We start from the raw sequence: 12,119 nt of genomic DNA, 5'->3' as shown, positions 1-12,119 counted from the left end.
TGTTTTATTGATTCTCACAGAAACACAAACTCCAGTGTTGACCATGAACACTGACCCGGTTAGTGTTTTACTCGTTTATTGTTGCTGATGTGTAAAACCTTGATTTGTACAGAGGCAGATGTGGTCTTTTTTAGTGGAACAAAAAGCTAGGAAACCATGCAGCGGTCACATGAAGCGTCCATTCTTTCTCACACAGCAACTTTTCCCTAGTAACCGGACAGAGACGTGACCAGAAGCCGAATAACACCCAGGCTTCTGTAGAGTTGAGTGTGTTACAGCCGCTCGCGCTGTATGGATACTCATTGTCCTGCCGCGTGCGTTAATGTTCCACAGACACTAAAGACCGTACTTTCGACTGAAAGCGGGAGTGCGTGACATCTTTCGCGTGTGGACCGTGCAGCGCGGGTTGGAATCGGGATGACCGCGATTAAAATAATGGTAACATTACATTTCACTCTTAGGGTTTGTTGTAGTGTTTTTGGATAGGGAACGTCCGGCCTGTGAACGCGCGAGGCACGCGCACCTGAAGTTGTTTACGTAAAAAAAGCGTATGTGGAGTCGGTGAACAATTTTGCAAATACGACAGTCATTTACCACAGATTATTACTGTGTTAGCGTTGGGCCAATGGACTGAATACATTTTATAGTTTAAAAAATATTCTTGTATTTTTGAAAGTTTTATTCTGGCAGCAGTAAATGAGAAGAATAATTCTTTGTTTTTATTATCCAAAATATTCAGTCTGATTTGTGATTAGTTAAAGAAGTCACATTGTATAACCGGCAAAAGGAAGTAATTTGGAGAGTGTGTGGCTACTGTATGGTTTTGAGGCTGGGAAATAAAAGACAGCACTGCCAGAAAATATCCGTCTCCATCCTGCTTCATTTTGTAAATGAACAGTGATTAAACCACTCTATATCAACTTCCCACACGTTCAAGTGTTAGCTACAGTGTTTTGACTCAAAGACGAAGTGAACAAAATGCAGTAAATATTACGGCTTTAGTCAGTCATAGTTCCCAAAGTCTTTACATTTACTAAATCATTAAATCTGGTTTACATTTGTTTATGATTCAAAAGGATTTCAAATATCCTTTAGAGACAACTCTTTCACTAATTTTCTGGCAAAATACACCGAGGCTCCTCAGGCTTAAAGGCCACAATTTGTACAACAATAATTACAGTCTTTTTGCTCTCATCTCAGAGCTTTCCAGTGGTTCATGTTCCTGAAATATTTGTCATTCAGTGTTTCAGTGTTTCCTTCTCAAATAAGAAGGGGTTATTCATCAGCTGATTAGTTGGATTAGTTGTGTTTTAAAGTTGAGAAGAGAACAAAATGGATTGCTGGCCGCTTCAGGGCAAATCAAAGGCAGTTGTATTAATTTACTGAGTAATATAATGTTGAGGTATTGCACACAGTTCCAGGGCTCTGCGGTTGTGGGTTGAGGTCCTGCCTGGAGTCATTTACTGTGAGGACTTTGAAGTGTTCTCCCTGTGTCTGCGTGGGTGTGCTTCGGTTTCTTACCACATTGTAAATACATGTTGATAAGTGGATTTTTTTATTTATTTAATTTTTTAGTGTCCACAGATGTGTGTGTGTGGTGTGGTACCCTGTGATGGACAGGGTGTGTTCCCACTATGACCCTGAAAAGGATGAAGGAGTTACAGATAATTAATTTTAGACCTACATGTCCAGTAAAATACTTGTCCTAAAATTAAGTTGATTTTTATGTATTTTTGCAGTAAACTGCTTAAAAAACAGTTTTTAACAGCTCAGAGCAGTAAGAGTACCAATGGGACTTTGATAATGTTATTAATATATATTATAATAGCAGTAAGCTTGTGGTATTGTACATTCAACTTTTCCACATTTTATTTCTGCTGGTGGCTCTACATTAAATACATCATTCTAAAGTTATCTGACGTATAAAGGAAATGCATGGAACATTCCGGGCATCAATACCTTCTCCAAAACTTAGGGTATCTGCATCGCACCAGGCACATAATACTTTGTGTTTTGGTCTCAGTAATGGTTGCATCCTTATTGTTGCTGTCAAAATTAAAACATGTTTATCAGCTTTTGTTGATTTTTAGTTTACATAATTTGATCACAGCAGTTGTCCTTCATATTGTGTAAAATTGTCATGATGCATGGACCAATAGAAATGCTCCAAAATTGCCAAAAAAACACCCCAAAAGGTTTTTTTTTTACACGGATTACAACTGAAAGTAGAAATGTACTGAAAAAAATACCGACAATGCTGAAAATGTACTATTTTGGAGGTGGCGCAGCAGGTAGTGTCGCAGTCACACAGCTCCAGGGACCTGGAGGTTTGGAGGTTCGATTCCCGCTCCAGGTGACTGTCTGTGAGGAGTGTGGTGTGTTCTCCCCGTGTCTGCGTGGGTTTCCTCCGGGTGACTGTCTGTGAGGAGTGTGGTGTGTTCTCCCTGTGTCTGCGTGGGTTTCCTCCGGGTGCTCCGGTTTACTCCCACAGTCCAAAAACACACGTTGGTAGGTGGATTGGCGACTCAAAAGTGTCGGTAGGTGTGAGTGTGTTAGTGAATGTGTGTGTGTGTGTTGCCCTGTGAAGGACTGGCGCCCCCTCCAGGGTGTATTCCTGCCTTGCACCCAATGATTCCAGGTAGGCTCTGGACCCACCGCAACCCTGAACTGGATAAGGGTTACAGATAATGAATGAATCACATTTATTATTATTAGTTGTGTATTACTTTGGACAGCAGTGGTATACAATTACAGTTCTGATAATTATGAGTCATTTTCCTCCACAGGCTGTGGCTCCTGCTGCACAGGGGAAGCCTCGTCCCCTCTTCCTGGAGGTGCTGTGTCGCAGTCTGATCATCCTCTGTGTGGCTCTGTCTGTTGTCCTCTCCTCTGTTGCAGTGTGTGATGGACACTGGCTGATGTCTGAGCGACGTATGTTTGGCCTTTGGTTCTTCTGTGTGGTGGAGAACTCTAGCACAGCTCCTAACTGCAGCAGGCATGTTGGGGAAGGTCTGGACCCGGGGTTGAGTGTTTGCCGTTCTGTCTTTTCTTTGGCTGTAGTGAGTGCTATTTTTGGTCTGGAGCTGCTGGTGATATCCCAGGTGAGTGAGGGCCAAGCCTCTAGCCGACGCTGGCATCTGGGAACATGGCTTGTGCTGCTGGCTGCGGGTTTGGCCGTTGGAGGGGTCGCAACCTTTATGTTCCTGTTCTGGAAGCATGCCACACTTCTGGGGTTCACTCTCACCTTCTGGTGCCAGTTCACTGCAACTTTTTTGTTTGTCCTAAATGGCATGGCAGCACGGCACATCCAGAATATGGAAGCAATTCTTCCCTCCAGTGGTGATGTGAAAAAACTGTAGGCAGTGTCCACTTTGGATTCAGCATTAGTGTGGTACTGTACAACTTCAGTGATGCAGGATTATATCAGACGGATATGATGTGATGATTTTTCTATATGAACCCTGAAAATTGGTACTTAATAAAATGTTTCTGCGTTAGAAATTGTTTAAATAATCCAGGTAGTTTATTCAGTCTTGTTCATTTGAAACCTTTTCTCAATAAAGACATTTTTACAATTTCACCAATTATACATTTTGTAAAACAGCAAAAACACAACTATATAAAAACAAAGAGGCAACATGTTCATTACTACCATGTTTTAGAACCCTATTAAGTTAAGATGTATTAAGTTAAACTGTACAAACTTTTTCAGATGGGTTTATGGAATTTAAATATTAACACAGTACACTAAAACTTAAAAAGTTTGGAGTGTTCAGGTGTGTGAAAACTATCATTTGAAGGCAATATAAATGCTTCTATTTACTCGTAGTGCAGTATTTGAATAAAATGCCTCTTGTACAGATGAGTTTTGTAGATTACTGGATTTAGTTATAATGTGTGTTTGGTTATTTATCTTTTTTTTTGTTGGCTTTTGTAAATATTTTTGGGTAAACATTAGGTTCACCCTACATTCTCACCCTGCTTGACCTATCAGCATCATTTGATACGGTCAACCATCACATCTTACTAAACAAACTTACTGACATGGGCTTCAAGAACAATGCACTCTCCTGGTTTGAGTCTTATCTCACTGGACGATCCTTCAATGTGTCATGGCTTGGACAAACATCAGCACGACACCACCTCACCACCGGTGTGCCCCAAGGCTCAGTGCTGGGACCTCTCCTCTTTGCCTTGAACACCACCTCTCTAGGCCCAATCATACATTCGCACGGCTTCTCCTATCACTGCTATGCAGATGACACACAGCTCTATTTATCCTTTCCTCCAGGTGACACTTCAGTGGCAACTCGAATCTCTGACTGTCTCTCTGACGTATCTACATGGATGAAGGAACATCTCCTCCAACTGAATTTATCCAAAACTGAACTGCTGGTCCTCCCAGCCAAGCAAGCTATTCTTCACAACATCAGCATCCAGCTAGAGTCCCTATCAGTGGCTCCCACCAAGGTTGTAAGAAACCTAGGTGTCATGGTCGATGACCCGCTGACCTTTGCAGATCACGTTACCGCTGTAGCTCGATCGTGCCGCTTCTCCCTATTCAACATAAGGAAGATTAGGCCATATCTAACTCAACATACAACACAGCTCCTTGTTCAGACGTTAGTAACCTCCCGTCTAGACTATTGCAACGCCCTCCTGACAGGTCTTCCGGCCTGTGCTGTGAGACCGCTACAGATGATCCAGAATGCTGCAGCACGCCTGGTCTTCAACCAGCCCAAAAGAGCACATGTCACGCCCCTATTAGTTGAGCTGCATTGGCTACCCTTACCTGCTCGCATCAAATTTAAATCACTAATGATGGCCTTCAGAGTATTCACTGGTTCTGCTCCCATCTTCCTCAATAGACTCTTAAAACCATACGTTAGCGCCCACCCTCTCCGTTCCTCAAAGGAGCGCCAACTAACATGGCCAACCCCCCCGTACAGGTCAGTCGAGGCTATTCTCATCTCTGGTACCACGCTGGTGGAACGACCTTCCAAGCACTATCAGAGCAACAGGAACCCTCTCCGCATTCAAGAAATCCTTGAAAACCCAGCTCTTCTGAGAGTATCTCTTGCACTGAAAGTCTTTCTTTAATGCACTTATTACTTCCTGGCATATTGCACTCAATGTAAGGTATTTTGTATAAATTGTGCTGTAGTTTGAATGTTAGATCCAAATGCATAAATGTAAATGTAAATGTAGATTTATATATAATTGTTTGATATGGTACTGAGGTTGTATTTATCATATTTCATTGTTGAGCTTGTTTTTGATACAGCATGAATTAGCACACACACTGTTTGTGTGTGTGTGTGTGTGTGTATGTATGTAGTGTGTATATGCAGATACTGTATGTTAGGACGTGTTGTTAGCTCGGGCTAAGAGTGAAATCTGGGTGAGTGGTAGGCCACTGTGGCTGAGGGAACCATGGTGTGTTCTAGGATCTCCATGAAAACGTTGTTTTAGCTGCCATCGTCGCCATCGCCTCTTAATCTCATGTTGAACCTGACAAAGGTCAGAAATGAAAGTGTAAATATGCAGCGGCTGAAATCATGTAAATAGCATCATTTATTTAGATAGCTATTTATCTATCAGGAATAATGTATTTGTTCACAAAACCCTAATAGAGTAAGTAGTAATTTAATCCATGTCTGTATTTCTTTCAAACACTCTAAATCTCAACTTTTGACAGCCCGGTTGGATATGATTTATTTATGTTTGTTTGCATTTAAAGCGGCACAGTGGTGCAATAGGGTGTGTTCTCCCCGTGTGTTCTCTCTGTGTGCGCATGGGTTTCCTCCGGGTGTTCCGGTTTCCTTCCACGCTCCAAAATCACCCATTGGTAGGTCGATGGGCTGTTCAAAAGTGTCCACAACTGTTAGTGTATGAGTGAATGTGTGAGTTTGTGTGTCACCCTGTGAAGGACTAGCGCCCCCTCCAGGGTGTGTTCCCGTAGGCTCTGGACCCACCTCGACCCTGAACTGGATAAGACGGTTACAGACGATGAATGAATGAATATATTGAGAAATGTGACAAAACATGAAATTTTAAAATGAAAAAATTATGGTAATATGTTTTATGCTGTGAAACAATAGTTCAACAGTTTAAATATTTTCACATATATATCAGCGTCTTTGTTCTGCAACCATCTAAGCGCTGACCCCAATATTTTTCATTTTAGCAGATACAGAAAGAAGGAAACTTGAGATAAACAGTTCATTCATTCATTATCTGTAACCCTTATCCAGTTCAGGGTCGCGGTGGGTCCAGAGCCTACTCAGAATCATTGGATGCAAGGCAGGAACACACCCTGGAGGGGGCACCAGTCCTTTACCGGGCAACACAGACACACTCACACCTACAGACACTTTTGAGTCGCCAATCCACCTACCAATAGTTTTTGGACCGTGGGAGGAAACCCACGCAGACACAGGGAGAACACACCACACTCCTTACAGACAATCACCCAGAGGAAACACACACGAACACAGGGAGAACACACCACACTCCTCACAGACAGTCACACGGAGGAAACCCACACAAACACAGGGAGAACACACCACACTCCTCACAGACAGTCACCCAGAGGAAACCCACACAGACACAGGGAGAACACACAACACTCCTCACAGACAGTCACCCGGAGGAAACCCACGCAGACACAGGGAGAACACACCACACTCCTCACAGACAGTCACCCGGAGGAAACCCACACAGACACAGGGAGAACACACCACACTCCTCACAGACAATCACCCGGAGGAAACCCACACAGACACAGGGAGAACACACCACACTCCTCACAGACAGTCACACGGAGGAAACCCACACAAACACAGGGAGAACACACCACACTCCTCACAGACAGTCACCCAGAGGAAACCCACACAGACACAGGGAGAACACACAACACTCCTCACAGACAGTCACCCGGAGGAAACCCACGCAGACACAGGGAGAACACACCACACTCCTCACAGACAGTCACCTGGAGGAAACCCACACAGACACAGGGAGAACACACAACACTCCTCACAGACAATCACCCGGAGGAAACCCACACAGACACAGGGAGAACACACCACACTCCTCACAGACAGTCACCCGGAGCAGGACTTGAACCCATAACCTCCATGTCCCTGGAGCTGTGTGACTGCAACACTACCTGCTACCCCACCGTGCCGCCCCGAGATACACAGTGACATTTTAACATTAAGTACTGTGGTCTTGATTGCATAATCACTCTTGTTACAGTTTTAAAAATATTTCAATGAACAACTGGTGCATTAAGGACAATTTCAGTTGGCCCACTGCAGGATGAAATGTTTAAAACAGCAAAAGCCTGCAATTATTGGGTCAGTATTTTACAAGAATACATTTGGTGGTTAAGTCTTTTTGAACTCAAACCATCACACATCTTAGGGCAATGTTTTATCATGTTGGGTAAGAAGGGCCAATCAACATTTAAAAGCCGTCTGAAGATAAAAGTTTGTAATGGATCAGTGAGTCAGTGAAGAATGTACTCACCTCTCCATTTAGGAAGCAGTAGAGGAGAGCTACAATAAAGCCCTGTACAGCAGAACAGATACAAATGGTTAAACCGACCACTTAAATACCTGGATCACGACCAAGCTTTTAAACTAGTACAAGGTTAATGCCTGTTGTTCCTCATGTACAACTTGCCAAGTAAGTGACAACAGGAACAAAAATAGAAACAGTAGATTAAAAGAGGTAATGTAAGTACATGGGAGTTAAGCTTCTTCAAGTTTCTATTTTTATCTCGTGGATGTACAGTGGTTATATTTAAAAACGTAAGTATAGTCCAGCTGACAATGAGTCTTCACCTGTGTGGAAGCCATCGCCAGCTCGATAGTGTTCCAGATTTGAAAAGTGAGGATGTCAACTCCATCAGGGAAAAAAGCAAAGAGTGCATACTGCACACCAAAGAGAGATACCAGCAGCAGTGTGGACTTGGCCAGCTTCCTTAATAAACACAGCATATGATCAGTGTCAGAAAAGTCAGTTCAATAAAAATACAGAATTTCCTAATTTGTTAAAATATGCAGCATGGGTCATCAGTGTTTCCCATCTGGCCGATCTATAGAACTTCAGTGTCAGTTATTCAGGTGACTTACCTGTGCTGATTAAACTCTTTTCCAGTCATGTCAGTCGCTCTCATCTTGCTCACTAATGTTTGTATAATTCTCATGAAAAATACCATATTCACCTGAATAGCGATGTACAGAAAACAAGTGATAATCCAAACATTTTGCAACATGTGTTTTATATATATATATAGACATTGGTTTTTACATTACTTACTATGAGGAATAAAATAACAGGGAATCTCAGTATCCACCAGATCCAGGCATTGTCTCTTGTCTCCCAACATCTGAACAAAAGTCAAACCAAATTCATAGCACTCTGTGTGGCCCTCATACAGCACTATTATATAAACATCTCACAGAGTAGTCCAGCCTCAAAAGTGCATTTTTTTTTGTTAGTTTTAGAAATAATTCTGAATATTTTTGGTTGTAGAAACGTCTTGTTTTAAAATCCAATCCATTTTCCAATCCAACCCGTTCTGTACGGGTCTTGCCAATTGAAAAACAGCATAAAAGGGGCTAACAAAGTATGCAGAGCAAAATATGGAATACCGTCTATAACTGCAGAAGTACATTCATATGTTTAGACGAGCTCATTAAATGTGTACGAGTGCAAATTAAAGTAGGTCATTTTAATGTTTCTGCTGAGCAGTATATCAATTTTATAGATATATCGATTAGTTCAGTAGCATTAATTTCTTTATTCATAGGTTACATATTGCTGCTACCGCAGAAAAGCTTACAAACAATAACTATATAAACCATAATTGTTTTACAGACACAATTTATATCACTAAAATCCATAATGCCTAAAACAAAGCTGCTAAACTACTTTAGGATGGTTTAATTTCCACTGTATACCTTGATTAATCACAGATCTTTTTAACTTCTCTTTGCATTCCACTCTTTACACTGATCAGCCATAACATTATGACCACCTCCTTGTTTCTACACTCACAGTACATTCTCTCTGCAGTTCTACAATTACAGTCTGTAGTGCAATCTGCGGACAGCTGTGGCCTGATGGTTAGAGAAGAGGGTTTAGGGCTGAAAGGTCATTGGTTTGTTCCCCACAAACTGGCAGGAACATTGGGGGTGGTGGGAGTGAGAGAACAGCACTGTAATTCTCTCAACCCATGACTGCTCCACATGGCTGCCCGCCACTCTGGGTGTGTGTTCACAGCCCCTAATGCACTACTGCGTGTGTGTGTTTGCTGCCACCGTTGGTTTAAATGCGGAAAACACATTTTGTTGTACATTTTACAATGACAAATAATTGCACATTATACATGCATTGCTCTGCCCCTTTTACCTTGTTCACCAATAGTCAGGACCCTAACAGGACCAGCACAAGGCAGGTATGATTTTCATGATGGATCATTCTCAGCACTGCAGTGATTGATGTGGTGGTGGTGTGTTAGTGTGTGTTGTGCAGTTACAAGTGCATCTGACACAGCAGGGCTGCTGAAGTCCACCAACCAAAAATATCCAGCCAACATCATCCAGTGTCCACTGATGAAAGACTAGAGGACTACCACCATCTGTGCAGCAACAGATGAGCTACCGTTTCTGACGTTATATCTACAAGGAGGACCTATGAGTTAGGAGCGTCTAACAGAGTGGACACAGTGTTTAAAAAACTCCAGCAGCACTGCTGTGTCAGCTCCACTCGTACCAGCACAACACACAATAACACATCACCACCATGAACAGTGTCACTGCAGTGCCGTGATTAATCCACCATTCAAACCATACCTGCTCTGTGGTGGTCCTGTGGGGTTCCAATGAAAGGCAGGGTGAAAGATGGACTTCAGTTTGTAATTGCAGAACTATAAAGTGCTCCTGTTAGATCAGTGGAGCTGAGAGAATGGACAATGGATGTAGAAACAAGGAGGTGATCATATTGTTATGGTTGATCTGTGTACATCACTACTTTAACTGAGTTTGATCATTTGAAAGGTGTCTGAAACGTTTGGACATAATTGTATTTGTGGACTCACCCCTCATTTTCATGTAGGTATTTGGCAATACTCCAGACAATAATGATGAGCATGGGAGTGCCTACACAGTAAAGAACAGATTTAGGGCCTAATTAAAATTCTTTTGCTAAAGCGCAAAAACGCTAAATTTAGCGACACTACTTGACATTATAATTACAGTATTTCACAGTATAATTCAGTCATTATGTATTGTTTCCTGGCAACAACTGAAATTCCTGCTTATAAGTGTGTGTGTGTATGTGTGTGTGTGTGAGAGAGAGAGAGAGAGAGTTGTTGAGTGTGTACATCTGCATAAAACAGTATATGTGTTATTGTGTGCAAAGCTAATGATGGTGGAATAAGTGATTGCAGGTCAGATATATGTTTGTTTAATGTATTTGTGTGGAAAGAGAGCGAGACTTTACCCCAGCCGAGGCTGATGTACCAGTGCAGGCGTTTTCTCTGTGAACGCAGTGTCAGGTGGATGAGGCTGTGCAGGTAATGACCCTCTACCAGCAACCAGCTGTAGTTGGCCAAGATGCTGTAGTTAGAGAACAGCATCACTACTTTGCAGCCAGGCTGGTAACACAAAAGCAAGGAAAAGTGTACCATTGTTAATTGTTATATAAATTGTTATTAAAATATAATTCTATTAAAAATAAAACAATAAAGAGCATGATATTTTTCTTATTTTATGAAAAACATGTTTGGAATAATAGAATGGTTTTAAAATAAAAGTTTTTTTATTTTACAATTCTTTGCCGTAAAAAACGTAATTGCACTGATATATATTTCTCACGTTGCTACACATTTTCAAATATGTAAATGCCATTAGAATTATACACATGAAGCAAGGACATTAAAGGTTCAAACACAAACAATGAAATAATCAAAGTGTATATGTTGTGATATAAAATATTAAGAAAAAGCGAGCATTAATATTCATTATTAACATTAACAAGTCTAATAGCCGTGGACATATTACATATCTCAGGCTGTTCTTGGTAATGCATGTCAGTTTATTTTTAAATTTAACTTCACAAAGTGCTTCAGCTATGAATGAATTTGTTCAAACTTGCCAGCAGCACACCTGCTTTAATTTAATGAAGGATTGAATAATTGAATTATATTTTTGATAGAAAATTTAAAGCTTGTATTGTTACATAAATATCAATCAATCCTTGATTCATTCATTGTCTGTAAGCGCTTATCCAGTTCAGGGTTGTGGAGGGTCCGGAGCCTACCCAAAATCACTGGGCGAAAGGCAGGAATACAACCTGGAGGGGGCACCAGTCCTTCACAGGGCAACACACACATTCACTCACACCTACAGATACTTTTGAGTCACAAATGTTGAGTGTTTTTGGACTGTGGGAGGAAACCGGAGCACCCGGAGGAAACCCACGCACACACGGGGAGAACACACCACACTCCTCACAGACAGTCACCCGGAGGAAACCCACGCAGACACAGGGAGAACACACCACACTCCTCACAGACAGTCACCAGGAGGAAACCCACGCAGACACAGGGAGAACACACCACACTCCTCACAGACAGTCATCCGGAGGAAACCCACGCAGACACAGGGAGAACACACCACAATCCTCACAGACAGTCACCTGGAGGAAACCCACGCAGACACAGGGAGAACACACCACACTCCTCACAGACAGTCACCAGGAGGAAACCCACGCAGACACAGGGAGAACACACCACACTCCTCACAGACAGTCACTCAGAGGAAACCAACGCAGACACGGAGAGAACACACCACACTCCTCACAGATAGTCACCCGGAGGAAACCCACGCAGACACAAGGAGAACACACCACACTCCTCACAGACAGTCACCCGGAGCAAGACTTGAATCCACACCCTCCAGGTCCCTGGAGCTGTGTGACTGCGACACTACCTGCTGCGCCACAGTGCAGGTATTATATTCATATATTCACCACCGGTTGGATTTCTTTAAATTAATAAATGCTTGCTGCACAACTGAAAAGCTTTACACATGATTTGTTCAGAT

The 12,119-nt window shown here is 42.2% G+C and overlaps 2 protein-coding genes across 3 annotated transcripts in view; one reads left to right on the top strand and one right to left on the bottom strand.

Annotated features, from left to right (window-relative positions):
- The first annotated feature begins 288 nt into the window (after positions 1 to 288).
- On the top strand, positions 289 to 3,438 carry tmem37 (transmembrane protein 37). Of its 2 annotated transcripts, XM_066685827.1 has the most exons (3): positions 289 to 438; positions 2,787 to 2,931; positions 3,061 to 3,438. In XM_066685827.1, exons 1-3 carry the CDS (start codon positions 418 to 420, stop codon positions 3,357 to 3,359), a joined length of 465 nt encoding a protein of 154 aa, XP_066541924.1. In that variant the 5' UTR covers positions 289 to 417; the 3' UTR covers positions 3,360 to 3,438. The 2 variants fall into 2 exon arrangements, with proteins under 2 accessions (XP_066541924.1, XP_066541923.1); XM_066685826.1 differs by having other exon boundaries at positions 2,787 to 3,438.
- A 1,923-nt stretch (positions 3,439 to 5,361) lies between these two features.
- The window catches only part of sctr (secretin receptor), a 17,246-nt gene continuing 10,488 nt past the window's right edge, over positions 5,362 to 12,119 (bottom strand). The window contains exons 7-13 of the mRNA XM_066685828.1: positions 10,516 to 10,669; positions 10,112 to 10,172; positions 8,329 to 8,398; positions 8,142 to 8,233; positions 7,851 to 7,989; positions 7,534 to 7,575; positions 5,362 to 5,511 (exon numbers count right to left, since the gene is read on the bottom strand). Coding sequence (XP_066541925.1) covers positions 5,362 to 5,511; positions 7,534 to 7,575; positions 7,851 to 7,989; positions 8,142 to 8,233; positions 8,329 to 8,398; positions 10,112 to 10,172; positions 10,516 to 10,669 — 708 coding nt within the window. The remainder of the gene's footprint in view (positions 5,512 to 7,533; positions 7,576 to 7,850; positions 7,990 to 8,141; positions 8,234 to 8,328; positions 8,399 to 10,111; positions 10,173 to 10,515; positions 10,670 to 12,119) is intronic.

Source organism: Hoplias malabaricus, chromosome 12 (genome assembly GCF_029633855.1).
Source record: "Hoplias malabaricus isolate fHopMal1 chromosome 12, fHopMal1.hap1, whole genome shotgun sequence".
In the NCBI taxonomy this organism is placed as follows: Eukaryota; Metazoa; Chordata; class Actinopteri; order Characiformes; family Erythrinidae; genus Hoplias; species Hoplias malabaricus.
Note: the sequence above shows the minus strand (reverse complement) of the source record. Positions and strands in the feature narration are given on the sequence as shown.

Coding starts and splice junctions, on each gene's coding strand:
- tmem37 (XM_066685826.1), top strand. CDS start 418: ATGACCGCGATTAAAATAATG. Junction 439..2,786: donor TGACCGCGATTAAAATAATG/GTAACATTACAT, acceptor TTTCCTCCACAG/GCTGTGGCTCCTGCTGCACA.